At 48.0% G+C, this 17,242-nt stretch overlaps 1 protein-coding gene across 1 annotated transcript in view; it reads right to left on the reverse strand.

The window, feature by feature from the left end:
- The window catches only part of LOC125947394 (glutathione S-transferase Mu 2-like), a 68,221-nt gene extending 51,806 nt beyond the window's left edge, over positions 1–16,415 (reverse strand). Inside the window, exon 1 of the mRNA XM_049672042.1 lies at positions 15,869–16,415. Within this exon, the coding sequence (XP_049527999.1) occupies positions 15,869–15,966 (98 nt within the window). The 5' untranslated portion in view covers positions 15,967–16,415. The remainder of the gene's footprint in view (positions 1–15,868) is intronic.
- Positions 16,416–17,242: the final 827 nt, after the last annotated feature.

The following is a 17,242-nucleotide window of genomic DNA, read 5'->3' on the forward strand; positions in this document are numbered from 1 at the left end:
AGGTCGTAAATTATCCACTGTTGTGCCGCTTCTCCAAGGCCTCCTGAACACGTGCTGCCCCTAGCGGCGGCGCTCACTTCCGGTCACACTAAGTGGCCGCTCTCTCGCCCCAGCGCGGGCGCGACGTCGGAGCACCTATCTTCTTACACCGTGGCAGCAACCGACGGGTACCCGGACATGGTCTGCTCACCGCCGCATGCTTTCACTCTCACACACAATGCATACGGCACGCGGAGACAATGTTATTGCCCTTGGACTTCACAAGGAACGTCACGGCGACGACAGCACCAGAAGTGCGCCAGGCCACAGGACATAAGATGCATCCCTGATGGACACCAGCAATGGCACGCCACCAAGGAGAAAAAACAATTTAACACTGTTCCTAAACCTAATATCAAGGTAACTACTGAATGAATTGAATGTTGCTGCGCTTTTTCCATAAGGCTCCATGTTTCTTGAAATAACTGCCACTAACCGAGTCGAAAGTATTTCGTAGTAGTGCAAATTCACTATTGTGTTTCTCCCGAAACCGAAACTGGTGATAGGAGATAATTTTGCCGTTGTCGAGGACTCTGATTATGCGATAGTTAACTATATTTATATGTTCTACGCAATTTTCGCAAATTATGAAAGACCGTAATAGGCCTCTAATCGTTCAGGTCATTATTATCTCTAACCTTCAACATGACACATGCCCGTGCTACTTCCATGTCATCAGGCAAATGTGCAGTGCTGAGCACATTGTTTGCATATGGGCGATAGGGCAAGCGATGACGTGAGCAACTTGCTTGATGACCTTAACTGGAGCAATGTCATTGGGGCAAAATCATTCTGAAGGGAAGAGGCCAAGTTGATTAGTTACCTCTCGCCACAAGTCGATAGAAAATTGAGCTGCAATTGCAGGAGTTAAATACGTTACCGTGTCCACGCTAGGGCTACTTGTGTAATCGTTGCACCGGTGGTTATGAAGAGGTTAGTAAATTTATTGGCCAACTCATTCCTGTGCAGTTAGCACGATTTATATATAGTGACGTCAGTGCTGATCCGTTTTTACAGAGAAGCTGTTAAGGGCGATATTCCAGTACATTGGGTCCGTGTATAGAAATGCCACGCGACCTAGCAGGAGAGGAGAGGCAAAGATAAGTGGTTCTTGAGGGAAAGGGAAAGGTTGGCGCTATCTTCTGCAGCCCTTGAGGGAGCACGGCTCAGCGCCAGAGGCAAAGAAGAGCTCAAGTCTTTGAGAATGTGGTGAGAGGGGGAAGCTGAAAAAGAGAACGAACGGGGAGAGGGGTTGATGAAAGTCGTGCCGCCCAATACTCGCGTTGGAGGGGAAGAGAGTGAGACGCGCCAACCAATAGCGGTGTACGAAGAAAGGAGGTGAACGGGGGAGTGGGGTGTGAGAGGAGCTCGCGTTAGCGTTGGTTGTATATAGAGAGCTTTGGTCAAGGCCTCTTGTCTGGGAACGTCGTATAAAAGCTTGAGGAACGCGCTAGGAACGCCGTCCCCCGTGGACGCCGACGCGTCTAATCCCCCGCGACGCGCTAGGAACGCCGTCACCCACGGACGCCAAGCCGGTTCTTTCAGAGCCGGGCATTGTAAAGCTATCGTCCAAGTTTTAAAGAATACTCCATTGTGGTACTCGGAGCCGGCACTGAGTTGTAGAGTACCCATACTTGCGCCCATACTTAGCAATATATTTTTATCTAGCATTGAAAAACGCCATTTGCGCCACTTTAGTTGACCCCCAGTTACGCACATTTACCGCTACGTGGACGACTACTTGGTTCTTAAGCACCGACCAGACTATTGCTTTGACGAGGAAGTGAAAAACATTCTAAAAATTTTTAGTATGCACGGTGGGGGACTGCACTTCACCTTTCAAATGCCAAATAATAATAGCTTTGAATTCTTGGATATTAATATTTCATTGTATCATATCAACGCGTTTGCTGGGCGTATGAACCCACGTTAAAGAAAGGCTTGCTTTCCCATAATACGCCCATTCCAAACTCGTGGAAAGGGGTATAGCCATCTCATGTATTCAAGCCGCAACGAACAAGTCCTGTGAGCGCCAAATGAAAAACAGCCTCTTAAGGCAGATAGAACGCCATAAAACAGCCAGCTACCCATCTGTTGTCATGACAGCTGTGTGTGAAACACTCCTGCAAAAAATGAAGCGCTCAGAAAGAAAAATCAAAAAGCAGAAAAAAGAAGATACCTTTTCACGTAACACCATATGTTCGCAAGTTGTCTCATAATCTTAGGAAAGTGGCCGACAGGCACCAGATAAACCTAGTGTTTTCCACTCCCTGCAAACTCTCGAAGTTATGCAATGCTTTGAAAAATTGGAAACGGCAGCAATGCACCACAAATCACGATAAAAAATTCACCAAGTGCAACCCTGTCGTCGTTTACAAGAGACCATTAAAATGCGGACGAGTGTACACAGCCCAGACCGAGCAATGCTTTAGTGATACAGCTAGGCAGCATAAAAACATTGTAAAAAACAGGTATGGTAGCCATTTAGCAGCGCATTGCAATAAATGCACATGTACCCAATTGTTCGGTAACACTAGATTTTTGAAGCATGCAAAGAGGAAATAGTAAAGATAATTAGTAGAAGCTTACATCACCAAAGCCGGACATTAATGTGTAAGCGCAGAGTCACTCAGACTAACAAATTTTCTATGTACGCACCTCTACTTGGAGGCAGTACGCATGCCTTTCAACTTTTTTTTGTATTTTTTTACATCTTAAAAGCTGGTTGTTCCTTCAATAAGATTTCCAGTTCGTAGTACAGCACTCGTCTTGTGTTTGTTTTCGATTCTTGTCCTCGTCTTCTTCACGCTGCTTCAAGTCATATTCAAATTAATGCGTTCAACTAACATTTCTGTATAACAGATTTTTAAGGGAATCATACTTGATAAGCATTTGCAGAGCAACCACCGTGACAACCAAATGATCGAGAGCACATCTGTGAAGTTAATTTAAAAACCTAACATCACTACGACAGAAAGCAACAAAGCAGCGATGACAGTCTGAGCCCTGTCTTTTCATATGCGTAGTTTCTTACACTGTGTGGACAGTAGTGTCTAAGTGTTTTCGTTATGTTAGTTTCCTACAAAACTGCTTTTCACGAACACTTTTTTTGCAGTGGTGCTAAATAAGTCTTGCTTGTTGGAAAAAGTTGCAATGAGCTGACGTGGCTTCTCCTTGTGACCTTATTGCGCAAGAAAGAATTGATATATTTGTAAGCGATTGATTGTGCTGAAAACGAGCATGTTTATTTGCCTACATGTTAAATTGTACTTTTTGTTCATATGTAGTAAACAAAAACACTGTAACACTGTCCAGTGCTATTGCTGTAATATAATCATGTAGCCTGCCTCTCCTATATTTATAATGTGGTATTAATAAATGCTATATGGGGTCCTTATAACAATTTTTGGAAGTAAGCACTATCTGGGCATGTGTTCTCTTTATACTTGTCTTCGTGGGACCTTGAAATATTAAAGTGAGTGATGCAGAGAAGCCCTACTTGTTATGTTGCATGTACTTTTCCTGACATCAAATGGCTTCATCTATGACGGCTCCTACTTGCACATTGGAATCAAGCTACACAAAGACATCACCAGCCTCACCTGTGCCCTAAAATATGGTTTTAGATGTGACTATTCTTCGACGTTGCACGGGCAGAAGATTCGTCACCACATACAAGGCTTAGTTAGAGGGCTAAAATTGCACAGGAGGAGGCTAGAATAAATGACCCTCCGTGCCGTCAATCTTTATGTATCTGTTGTAAATGTGACCATTTCAGGCACAGCACTTACATGTGATTACATGTTTTTGCCCTAAGTTGTTATGCCCTGCATTTGGAAACACTTTACCTATTATAGGGACCGAGGTTAGGTCCACTATAACAATGCGTGAGTCGGCGAGCGAAAGAACACGGAACCGTTCAGGCCGATTGCAGGAGCAGACAAACAGACAGACATATAACTTTATTAAGGTCCTGAGGAGCCAGCCATTGGAGCCCCGGAGAGGACCACTGGCTATCTGTTGCCTCATTTTATTTTATTTTTCTTCTATTTCCGAGAAATTAATAAACGCACCGACGGTCATCAACTCGTTGTGGTTGGGGACTTCAACGCCCCACACACGGCATGGGGATACCAGACCACCACGAAGAAAGGAGTCCGAGTACACGACACTGCACAACATCACAGACTCACCATGTGGAATGACCCACTCCAAACCACGAGGATTGGCAATAGTGCCTCCGGAGACACATACCCAGACCTCACAACCACGCTAAACGTGCCCTGGGCAGAATGGAGCCGACTCCCTGAAACGCTGGGTAGCGACCACCACATCCTGCAACTGATAGTGGCCCACACTCGCAAGCTCGCCAGGATTGGAATGGCCCGGGTAACGTAGTGGAAGTTATTCAAAGACGGGCTAAGTGTTGAGACCACCATCGAGAACATAGACGACTGGCTCAAGAAACTCCTCAATACGGCGGATCGCCACAAGGGAATACAGCTGAATGAAGTCGCGCCAGCTGTTGATACGCACCTCCTTCACCTCTGGGAAGCCAGAAGAGCTCTCCTCAAGAGATGCAAAAGACAGAAGCTAAACAAGAAATTGAAGAAGCGAATCGCCCTCCTCAACGAGCAAGCGCAGGCATACGCGGAGAAATTAAGAACACCTAACTGGCTCGAATTCTGCGACAAATTCCAGGGAACATTGAACACAAAGACGAAGTGGCACCTCCTGCGCGCCCTTCTCAACAATGACCCTACAAAGACGCACCAGCGACAGCACCTCTGTAGGCTCGAGCACAACCACGCCGAATCGGAAGAGAACCTACTTCGAGAAATTAAGAAGCTGTACGGCTATCCACCCGGTAATACGACGGCACAAGGCAAAGTTTACGATGGGAAACGAACCCACGAACTTGACCAACCCTTTACGCAGGATGAACTCTCTGCAGCACTAGCGACGCTCACAAGAAACACCAGCCCGGGCAAAGTTCGTATCATCAAACAAGCATCTCCGGAACCTTCCGCAGCAGGCCACCGCAGCCTTACTCCAGTACTTCAATGCATGTTGGGAGAAACGAGAGCCACCGGCTGCCTGAAAGCATTCCGAGATCACCATGCTCCCCAAACCAAACAAAGACCTCAGCATCGAGAACTTAGACCAAATTTCGCTTACCTCGTGTGTAGGGAAACTTTTATAGCATATGATAAACAACCGGCTAACCCCATACCTCGAAGAGAACGGATATTTTCCGAGCACTGTGTTCGGATTCAGGCAGAACCTGCCAACGCAAGACGTCTTCCTTCTACTCAAGAAATACCTAATGAACCACCTGAGCACCCGAAGCAAATCCCCGATCTTAGCCATCGACGTAAAGGGAGCTTTTGACAACTTGAATCACGAAGCTATCCTCTGCAACCTTGAAGACCTGGGCTGCGGGTCGCGGACATACCACTATGGCAGGAATTTCCTCATGGACCGCACGGCAACAGTGGGAATAAACAACCTCTGCAGCAACAGCTTCCAACTACCGAGCAAAGGCACGCCGCAAGGGTCGCTCATATCACCGTTGCTTTTCAACGTCACCGTTATTAAACTACCCAGCCTCCTCGACGCCATACCAGACCTACGACACGCTTTTTATGCAGATGATATCACGTTATGGACAAGGGCCTCGAACACCGGAACGCAAGAAACACGCCTACAGGAAACAGTAAATACTATCGAGAGCTACTTGCAAAAATGCGGCCTCCGCTGTGCTCCCGAAAAGTCGGAACACCTCGTCCACAAGTCAAGAACGAGAGGCAGACCACTAACTTGATCCCAGTGTCACCCTTAATGAAACGCCAATCCCTAAAGTGGAAACCCTATGAGTTGTAGGGCTACACATCCACAAAGACGGTTCCGGAGCGGCCACCCTCCCGCGACTACAGCGAACAATGTCACAACTCACGCATCTAGTCAGGAGAGTTGCAAGCCATAGAAGTGCTCTTAAAGAACGAGACACGCTACGCGTGATGCAAGCACTCCTCAGCAGTCGAATAACCTACGGCACGCCCTACCTCGCGCTGAGGAATGCAGAGGTTGAAAAACTTAACATTATAATACGCAAAGCCATTAAAATCGCCCTGAGGCTCCCATCCACGGCTTCGACTACGAGACTTCTCGAGATGAGCGTACACAACACCTGGAAAGATTTAGCTGAAGCTCACAAAGCCCGTCAATTACAACGACAAAAGCTCACGTCCACCGGAAGATCAGTGATCCAACGGCTAAGCTACAGCGAAACCTTCATAGCCGCAACAGACCTAAAAGAAAGAATTCCGCCGAACATCCGTGAATCCCTGTGCATAGCACCAATTCCACGAAACATGCACCCCACGTACCACAAGGAAAGAAGACAAGCCCGAGTGGATACCATACGGCGAAGACACAGACAAGATCCGGACGCCAGGTGCACCGACTGCAGCCAAATACCCGCAAAGAAACGTTTACGCCCTGAGCGGCACACGCCGCGGCCCGCGATCATGCGTGCCGCGCCAACCCTTCCTTCTCTCGAGACGCCCGGCCAGCGTCAACAGGGGCAGAGACCGTACCTATCAAATACTCAGTGATCTTTCAACATCACCGGCTGGAACGCAGGGTTTACCCACCAACTCACTCAAAATTAAACAAAGAAGAAATCACCACACTCAGAAGGCTGCAAAGTAACACTTACACCCACGGCATACTCATGCAGAGAATCTACCCGACACTACAAGGATATCTTTGTTCCATTTGCGGCGTACCGGACACCTTGGCGCACCCGATCCTTGAGTGCTCATGGCACCTGCAAACAGACGCATCGCCATCACCAAACGAGTGTAACACCAGACAAGAAACCGAAGACCTCATCGAAACGTGGGAGGCCAACCTCGTCTCCGAGGACCTGGAACAATAACGACGCCTCGTCGCCAGGGCCAAGGAGGCAGTGAAGGCCAGAGGGTTCCTGGAATGAGGAGACCTCCCACCTAGAGTATCCCAACCGGCATACTGTTTCGAAATTAAACGTTTATTCCTCCTCCTCCTCTTCTATTTTGCTAACCTCGCAGCACGCAGCACAAGGAACGAGGGACATGTGCAAGCACAATCACCTGAGCGCGCCATAAATAAAAGGCGGCCGATGAAGATGACGATGGCTGCTAGAGGGCTCCCCCCCCCCCCCCCTTTTAAGAGAAGCGCATAGATGCATGGGCGCCCAAGAAACGGCGTTTGGTTTCGGGCGGTCGGCTAAAACATTTGTTTCCGCTGTGGTAAAGTGGTCGAAAGCGCATAATGCTGGCGAGGTCGCCAGGTATGCGGGTTTGAGCCTGTCGATAGCGACGACTTCTTCACGTCCGTTGAGCTCGATGGTGACAGTTTTTTTTCTGTGCGGCTGAGCACCTTGAAACGGTCGCCGTAGGAAGGCGTAAGGGATGGTGGGATGCCTTTACGCCGGACGAAAACGTGGCTCGCTGTACTCATGCCCTTGCTGACAAAAAAGCCAGTCGACGATGCATCCCGGCTAGGGCAAAGACGCAGGCGTGTAAAGAGAAAACGGAGCTGTTGAACGAAACTGTCCGAATCGGGCGTGGCGAAAGTAGCTGGCGCGAAAAATTATCCAGGCATACGCAACGTTTTGCCATTGACCAACTCTGCAGTTGTGCAGCCGAGGTCCTCCTTGAAAGACGAGCGCACGCCAACCCGGGCGAGAGGAAGGTCTTCAGCCCAAGAAGCACGAGACTGGCGAGCCATCAAGGCGGCTTTCAGTTGACAATGAAGGCATTCGAACATTTCATTGACCGATGGGTGGCACGTGGTAGTATGGACATGGTAAGTGCCGTTACGTCGGTAAGAGAAAACTCAATGTTGTCGAGACGCACTTTGCGGGGTTGATGAGAAGGCCGTCTTCCTGGAGCCTAGAAAATAGCAGGCGCAAATGGTCGCAATGCTGTTCGGGGAAAACACTAGCCACCAGGAGGTCATCGAGATATACAAATACGAAAGGGAGACCCCGGGTTACCTCGTTGATGAACCTCTGGAACGTCTGAGCAGCATTTCTCAACGCGAACGACATGCGAACGTACTCGAAAAGCCCGAATGCTGTTACAATTGCAGTCTTGGAGATGTCCGCTGGCTCAACCGGAATCTGTTGGTAGGCCTTTACCAAATCTATCTTGCTGAATATCACCACTCCCGCTAGGTTGGTAGAGAAGTCGTGAATGTGGGGGAGGGGATAGCGATCCGGGACGGTGCGCGCGTTGAGGGCATGGTAGTCGCCGCACGGGCGCCATTCCCCAGGGTCACGCTTGGGGACCATGTGGAGAGCAGACGACCAACTGCTCGACGAAGGACGGATGATGCACAGTGGCTGCATGTGGTTGAATTCTCTTTTGGCGATGGCAAGGCGGTCCCCAGCGAGGCGTCTTGGTCGGCAAAACACTGAAGGGCCAGTTGTGACAACGGGATGCGTTTCGTTGTGACGTACTGGCAGCTCAAGGTAGGAAGGTTTCATGATAGCTAGTAAGTCTGACAGAATTGAGGCGTACATAGCTGATGGTATCTGAGGCGCCGTGCCAGTGGTTAATGTCGTAGGTGTGAGGATGCTTTGTATGGGCATACTGGTCAAGTGGGTCAGAAAATCAGCACCCAATATGGCCATGCGTAGGTCTGCAACGCCGAATACCCTAGGGAAGGTGCGTCGGATACCCAAGTCGATGGTAAGAGAGCGCTGGCCATATGTGTTGATAGCAGAGCTCTTGGCTGCTTAAAGGGGCGCAGTTTTGTGAATGCGCTGCCAGCCTAGTCACACCGCAGGAACGACACTGACCTCTGCACCTGTGTCCAAGAGAAATACATGTCCGGCAATTCTGTGAGCGACGTAGAACAGGCGGCTTGTCGTACGGCAAGAGTAACTGGCCGCCATCAGTGGCTCTGTGTATGTTTCCCTACCAGCCGCAAGGGGAACGGCACTGACGTGCGCTGGCACCGAAGTTACTGTGGTACTAGCAGTATACGTGGCCACGAGGACTTCAACGAGAGTTAGACCTAGGAGACAATCTGGAATGAGAATTGCAGTCTCGTCGACGAGGGTGGGACGGTGCACTAACAGATGACGATGCACTAACAGTCTCGGCAAGGTCATCGATCCGTTTCTTAAGGCAAGACTGCCGGTCTTCCAGTTGCGACAGTGGAATGGTAGATGCCGTCACCACAGTACCTCTTGCTGAATAGTCAATGACGCGATTGACCAGCTTCGCCAGCTTGTCGAGGGACAGGTCGTCTGGTGTGGTAGCCAAGGGCTATAACCACAATCTGCGGCAGGGGCTGAAGGAACAGTTCTCGCAGCAGCGGGCTGTTTGCTTCCAGCCTACTGTCACTGAGAAGGCGCCGCATGCGACGTAGAAGTTCCGACGGGCACCGGTCACCAAGCTCCCCTTCGTTGAGAAGCTGCTGAGGACGCCTGTGCACAGGCAGAGATGTGCGGTGTAGCACCGTTGTTTTAAAGTGGTCATAGGGGTGGTTTCGTGGGGCGCGTCCACAACGTCGTAGAACTCCGCAACCACCTCCGTTGAGAGTGCGGAGACAGCGTGGTAGAACTTCGCTTGTTACGAAGTAATGCGCCGACGAGTGAAGCTGGCATCCACGTGTGTAACCAGGCTGCGAGATTCTGTGACCACAAATGATAGCAGGTGAATCTGCCCCGTGGCGGTGCCCTCTGCGCCGATCGCCGATCTGTCGTTCATGGTCCCTTCCATGATGTGGTGCTCGCCTTGCGATCACGTCCGGGTCACCACGTTATAGCGACCGAGATTAGGTTCACAATAACTATGCGTGAGTCGGCGAGCGAAAGAACAAGGAACCGTTCAGGACGATAGCAGGAGCAGAAGGAGCTATATTTTACTTTTCTGTTTTGCTAACCTCGCAGCAAGCAGCACGAGGAACGAGGCAGATGCGCATGCACCTGAGTGCGCCATAAATAAAAGGAGGCCAATGACGATGACGATGGCCAATACACGGATAATATGCACACCCTGCCTAACATTCCTGTGTGTTAGCCTGACAGTAGACGTCCAAAACATGCAATGAAGTGCACATGTACCTGCTACAGCACGCCATGATTCAACACCCTCATAGCACGGGCTAATATAATTATCATCACAGCCTTACATCCCATAGGTGAAAGGGTAATATATTCCTGATCACACCATTACACACCATAGGTCAAAAGGTAATATGTTCTTCAGGACTCCCTCGAGGCATATGGTGTTATTACAAATTAGAACAACCATCATAAGGGTTAATTCCCTATAAAACCAGCTTTTTCAAGCGTGCTAGGGGGCTAGTTATAGACACTCTAAAAATCCTTAGGGGTGTAAATTATTTTACAGTCTATATGTGACACCAATCCAGCGCTGTCACACCACCAATGAGCGCCGTCGGCTTGCTCCAAGACGCGTGCCTGCCGCGGGGCGCTGATGTCTTCAGCGGCGCGCCAGACGTGTCCCTCAAAGCAGTACACCGAAGCTGCTAGTGCTGCGAAAAATGCTAGAAAACGTTGTATAAAATTATCACGGTGTACAAAAAGAACGACGTCATTTATCGAGCTTTTAAGGAGGGACGACGCGGGCAGGCACACTTCCAAGTGCGGGGGTCGATTTTCGACCCACTTCCCGAAAGATCGAAAGAGGGTAGCAATGGGGGGCGTACTGTTGGTTACGTGTACCGAAAGCTTAATATGTAAAATGTTAACACTAAATTTGCATCAAATGACTTATACAAGCGTTCCAAAACTGTACAAGCGTTTACTACGAACCAGGCAGGCAGTCTAAGATGTTGAAGGAACTGAACGTATCACAAAGTGTAAAATATTGAAAGAATCTGGAACGTCTTATGCGGGATGCGTACACTAGGTGTCGAAGTTGTCAGCTAATCACTCTGTAGTAAATTACTACATAGAAATACAACCAGAAAGTCATATATGACCATTACAGAAATGTTTCCCAGAGTGCTAAAACAGCTATATATGACAGCGAGTTCACATTTGGTAGAAATGGCTTGCGTGTTAGGTGTAATGACTGGCAGAACTTTATATTCTCCGCTCTTGAATAAAAGCAAACAAATTCAAATGAACTACGCCGCCACGCATGGCAGAGAACGGCGAGCACGCCGGGAGCGGCAGCGCCGCGTTCAGACCTAGCGGCGTGCGTGCAACGAGGAGCCACCTTTGCCACTGGAAACACGGTGCGCTCTTGACACCTCCGCATTCTGGCCACCCTAATCCTTTCGTTTCTATGACTTCTCACCTCGCTAGGCCTACGAAATCAGCGAACAATCGCAGACATCGACGGCACTATGTGCTCATAACTATCGTTTCACGTGAGTTTAGAGGTACCGAAAATTCATTTTATGAGTTGGTGTCTCTAAACAATATTGAGAGTATAGCCGTCACGAGAATTCAGGTTGAAGCACGAGCCATGCAAGCCGCCATGTTTCACTGCGCTATTCCTTCGTGTACGTAGGCGTTGCGCACGTTAAACCCGCCAAGTAATATAGGGTGATAGAGCGTACGTAAACTGAAGAAACGCATTAATACGAAGCATGCGCTGAGAAGACAACACTATTTTCGTACCTAATGCGTTCACATTTGGTTGCGAATGCTATTCTAAAGCTCATTATATTTGCGCTATAAAACGTGCATATGCAGAGCATCTCACAACACGTATCACTGTAACATGTAAAAAAGAAAGCTAATACTCTTTAATCCCGCCAATAAGCATACAGTTGCGTCCTGAACTGTATTCTGCTACCCACTGAAATTACCTGTGTACACCTCGCACATACGGCAGGGTGTTACATGTGACAGATAATATAGGTCACGCGCGTCGGTTGTTTTTCATGAAACATATTGAAATCCGAATACATCAGCTCTTTAGCGCTGGGCGCCCGTTTCCTTTCTTTTTTGATAGCTGTCATATTTATCAAATTAAAAGTAAGCAGTGGCGTGATGTTGGCGGGTCATCACTTTCTAGTTGCGCTGATTTTGCTAGCTAGTTTGGAAGAGCCGGAACTGCGACGCAAGATCATGTTTGCCTGTCCATGGTGATGCACTCTGTTCAAGCGATGGGCAAGCTTGCCTATTAGGTTTTCATTTACTGGTGTGCGTAGTGTGCACTGCGAACGTTGCACACATACCGCTTGTGATTTTGGAGGGTTTTAGCACCATTAATGATAGAGCCCCAAAAGTGGAATTTCCGTTGAATATTTTTATAAATATCTTTGCCTTGTGTTGCCCCCACCGCAAAAAATAGGTGTGGTTTAGCTTTGGTTAACCCTGGCTGATAGCGAAAGCTTCACGGCCCTGGCTAGGCTCATTGTCGAGCTGTGGCCGCCGAGCTGTGGTTTCGCAATGATATACAGACATGTTTGCAATGAATACAGTGTTTATTTGTCATTTTTATGCCTATGAAGACACTCCGCTGATCAGTAAAGCCGACGTAGCGTGAACGCGCGCACACTTTATGCCACGTTGGCGAGAACAACAGCGGCTACAGTTCGACCGATGGTTCGACGTACTGGCGCCGCCAACGTAACCGGACGCGCGGCCAACGCGCTCCGACGAGCCCGACGTCTGATGACGCGCGCCCGCACGCACGCACGCACGCACGCACGCACGCGCGCACACACACACACACTCAGTCGCATAGACGCACGCACGCACGCACACACACACACACACACACACACCGATAACGTCGGACTGTAAATGCGCCTAAATGCTCTCTTGTGGTTTGACCTCTAGCTCACAAGGTGAAAACTGTTGAGTCCCCGATGGCTGCCCGAGGTAGCGTACTGAAGCTTTCGCTTCAAAAAAAAATTTACATCCTTCTGCGCACCGCTCTACGCAATCCGTCGAATGAGCTCTGCTCACCGGCGACACGCTCAGCCCATTTAATAGTTTATAACGGTTGATTAGAGTAGAACTTGAGTGCCGAGCAGGAACTTAAATATTCAACTTTAACTCCCACATAAGCGCTGATTTGATTCTCCACATCAGCTCATTTTAATAAGAAACGTTGGAAATTATTCCGCACGAATGCATACGTTCGTCAAATTCTGAAGGTAACACCTTATTTTCATAGTGAAAGATTGCGGTTTAAAAGAATGAGCTGAAATTGTGGCGGGAAATAAAATGTATTGCCAGTAAGTATTAGGTTCAAATCACCAAATATTTAAACAGTTTTGAGGGAACAAAAATTCGGCAAAGACACTTAAGACTTATTACGCGTGGGAATGCGGAAGCATTGTAGTACCTTTGGTGAAACTTTAGTCAGCAAGATGGCTGCGACGTGACATGTGCAATCACGCACGCCCTAGGCAGACCTTTGGAAAGCCAGAACCGTGGAGCTGCCGTGGCGTCCAGACCGAAACGCACGAAATTTTTATTTCAAAGCCATTAAGTTACTTTGTTTACAGGGTTCTCCTGAATAATTCACCGCCAATCCGAGCATTTCTTACGTGTTTTTACACTTTGCGCCGTCGGCCATTTCTGGTACCATCACTCGGTCACGCCGCCAACGCCGCGGCCGAATTTTCGCGTAATGGGGTAAATAATGATTTAACATTACTAATGAAGTAGGCAAGCTGACAAAAGATAACACCGTGATTTTAAATACTTGCGGAAATCACGCATAGCGGGAATTGTTATGTGAGAGATTTTGCAGGTAGCTCACAGTCAAGCGTCGTTTCAGTTTCTGGAGAGCTTTACCTGAAGGGTGTGCAACGTGTTTGCCTAAGGCGGGGCATCATGTGCGCACCGCGAACCTGTATGACAAAAGCAGCGAAGCGAGGACGACGACGACGATAGCATTATGGCGATGGCGAACACATTACAAATAATTTATTGTGCTCCGGAGAAAAAAAAACGCTTTAGTATCTTTCACTACGCCGTGGCCCAATCTAAATGGTATTGTACTGGATAAACTCAACCATTTGGAGGACACGTACCATCCTGGATAAAGTGCCTAAGGGTACTTGACGGTCAATAGCGCCTCGCAGGAGGCAGTCCATCGCTGTCAATACTGTAAACGTAAATGACTCTAGATCTTCTTTATTGTGACTCTAAGAGTACTTAAGTCGTAAATTGACTTCGTACGTTGGTATGCCTTCGTTCAGCATGATGGTAGGTTTCTCTAGGTTGTTATGACTCCATGGAGGATTCTGTAAATTTGAAAGTGCACGTGAGTTCAAGTGTGATGTTGTGTACTGGGCTTGGTATTTTGTTTTATAAGCTATGCGGTTACTTACCTTGGTATATATTGTCGCTCACCGATGAACATTTGAGCCAGTGATCGCGTTCGATCGTGCTAATTGACTTGAAAGATGTTAGTCTTGTGCGACCACACTTTTAAAAACGTTTTCTACGCAAGAATTATGTCTAAGAGTAAGACCAAGCAATGGTACATTATATGAGCGAAAGTGACCTGCGAGTGTCAAACAATACTAGCGACCAAAAAGATGTGTGAATTTGGTCCCTAATCTCGGCACACGTGAGCACATGCATGGTCCCTGGCATGGGTTTCAATATTGTCAACCATTCAAAACATGTGGTGAGAAACAATGCCACAGAAGTTAGCTCAAAACCGCTACGGTGCGCTGGGTTTTGTAAAAATTGTAGTTCAGTCATTCGAAAAGCAGAGTTAATGGTCGGAAGCGAATAATATGGAGATTTTCTTTATTTTCAACTTCCCACAGTGTTCGGCGTGCGCTGAAGTCGGTATCGTTCTTGCGGGTTTGGTCCTAATAATTGTGTTGTTTTCAAATGATACCTTCAGGTTAGTGCCAGCGGTATGTGTCAGTGTTGTCGGTTCATCTTTCTAACTGCGAAATATGAAAAGTGCGAAGCCTGGGTACAGAAAGGGCACGTGACAGCAAGGACGCTCAAACGTCACCTGATGACTGTGAACGACCCACTCCTTCGGGCAAGTTTTCCTCGCGTGGCCTACAGGATTCAGTCATTTGATTGTGAATCGGTGTTTACTGTTGAGCATAAATTTCAGCAGGTGCGTCAAGGAGCACAAGGAGGGTACCCCCAAATATAAAGCACTGGAAACTTTTCTCGCAGAGTATGCCCAAAGATGGGTGACGAGACGAACGGCGCCAGCACGCCTACAGTAGCCACTCAGAACAATCTGATAACGATGCTGCATCTGGAATTTTCATGAATTCAAACCACGTGAAACGGAACCAACAGGGCCATCTAGCGCCCTTAATCACAACTACTCCCAAAGGTTGCGTCCTTTCTTTAGGCTACTTATCTGTGCAGCCAGCTTTCCATTGTGAACATAGGACCGGATTTGCACGGATTGTGCTTTGCACATGGTCAGTCACATGCTTTTTTCTAGGAAAAATTTCCCCTGTCCAGATGCATTGTATCGAGCTGTCCTTTACGTAGCAAAAGTTCACAATGAACAAGCTGTATGCCGACCACCTATTTCATTTCATTTTATTACACTGAAAATGGCATACAGCACTGAGTAAACAGTATAACTGATTCATAAGCAATGCATGAATGTTTCAATGCAGCGGCAAATCACGGACTAAATAGCCTTGTGCATCACAGGCGCGAGACAATGGATAAAATTTTTGCATGAAGCAGAAAAGCAGTCCTTTTTGTTTTTCAAAGAAATGCATGCACACAGAAAGGAAATCGCATAGGTACCACCTGTCTCACGTGATTTTTTTTTCATCCTCTCTCCTTACTTTTTTAGTGCAACTGTGAAGATAAGCAAACAGAAAGGGGTCTTACCTTTTGTCCTCGTAGGGGACTTCGGCATAGGCCAGCAGGTAGCGGATAGACTGAGCGAGGCCTCGGATGTCCCAATAACCGAGAATAACATGTGCCATATTCTCTAGCTCCTCGCCTCAAAGAGCAAAACAATCAAGTCAGCCTTCGGCAATTGTTACCCGCAGCAGAATTACGTGTCACAACTGGTTCTCTTCCTCGCCCACTTTGCAGCTTAGCGACACCCCGTCGGTCTGAGCGAGGCAGAACGAAGCGACCCCATACCGACGCGCCACCTGCTTCGCTCGACGAGAGCTCTTCCCAGCTGTTAGCAAAAAGCGCTGGTTTTCTGTGTCGATTTATTGCAGTGTAGACAAATGGCAGTCAGTGCCCCCCTCAGGCTCGAACATTGAGCTATCAGCTAAACGGAAGGACATCAAGTGCGGTTACTCTTGCAGCTTCGACGGAAGCTCCTAGGTAATGCGCTGTTGAATGGATGCAGTGAGCATACGTGGCCTGAATTTTCTGTTCTTGTGTGGAAATTGTATAGGCTAAGTAAATTGTACAAGTAATTTAGAATGTAATATTCGGAATTTATGTCACGGAATTTCCTACAGCACGGTTCCTGTCAGGAAAAAGAAAGCTAGAGGATTTTTTTTTTACGGGAGACAAGACGGGTGGTGTTAAGTGTAGGTAAAGTAGTACTCTCTCTAGGCGACTAGGCGAGATATTTTTTGTGCTCTTCCTCTAAGTTCGGCTTTTCAACACTTCGGCTTCCTGTCTTTCTTTTAAATGGCATCCGCGAGGTGCATGTTGTCCCCGACGCCAGTTAATACAACCATTTCGCGCCTATTGGCTTGCCAGGCTGTGTATTGTAGTAAAGATAAACCTCTTTACGCGGCTGTTGAAATTTCAAATAATGTTTTCCCTGGCTGCTGCCGATATTACAGTCCCTACACTGTAACTTATACGCTTTTATAGCAATGGTTATGAAGATAATTCTTAATTAGAGGGATGAATAATACTGTCACGAGCCATGGCAAAGACAAAGACGTTGTAGTTGGGCTGGGTCAGAGACTCTTCTGTCAGGCTGAAACCTGCTGGAACCTGTGCGCTCTGTGCAGTCTTGACTAGACAAGCGCTAGCCGTTTACCGCTAGTTAAATACTCCCCGTAACATCTTTTTGGTGGAGGTGCGGGGTATTTAATTACCGGAGACGCCAGCCCCGACACTGGAGACGCCAGCCCCCTTCACAAGCACCCTTACCGAGTGTCTCACTCTGAGCGCCAAGTCATCCAAAAGGAGGTTGATAAATGCTTGATAAACATGTGATAGAGCCTTCTTCTAGCCCCTTCTAGCCGCCCTGTAGTGCTTGTGAAAAAGAAGGACAACAGCTGG

Source organism: Dermacentor silvarum, chromosome 8 (assembly GCF_013339745.2).
Source record: "Dermacentor silvarum isolate Dsil-2018 chromosome 8, BIME_Dsil_1.4, whole genome shotgun sequence".
In the NCBI taxonomy this organism is placed as follows: Eukaryota; Metazoa; Arthropoda; class Arachnida; order Ixodida; family Ixodidae; genus Dermacentor; species Dermacentor silvarum.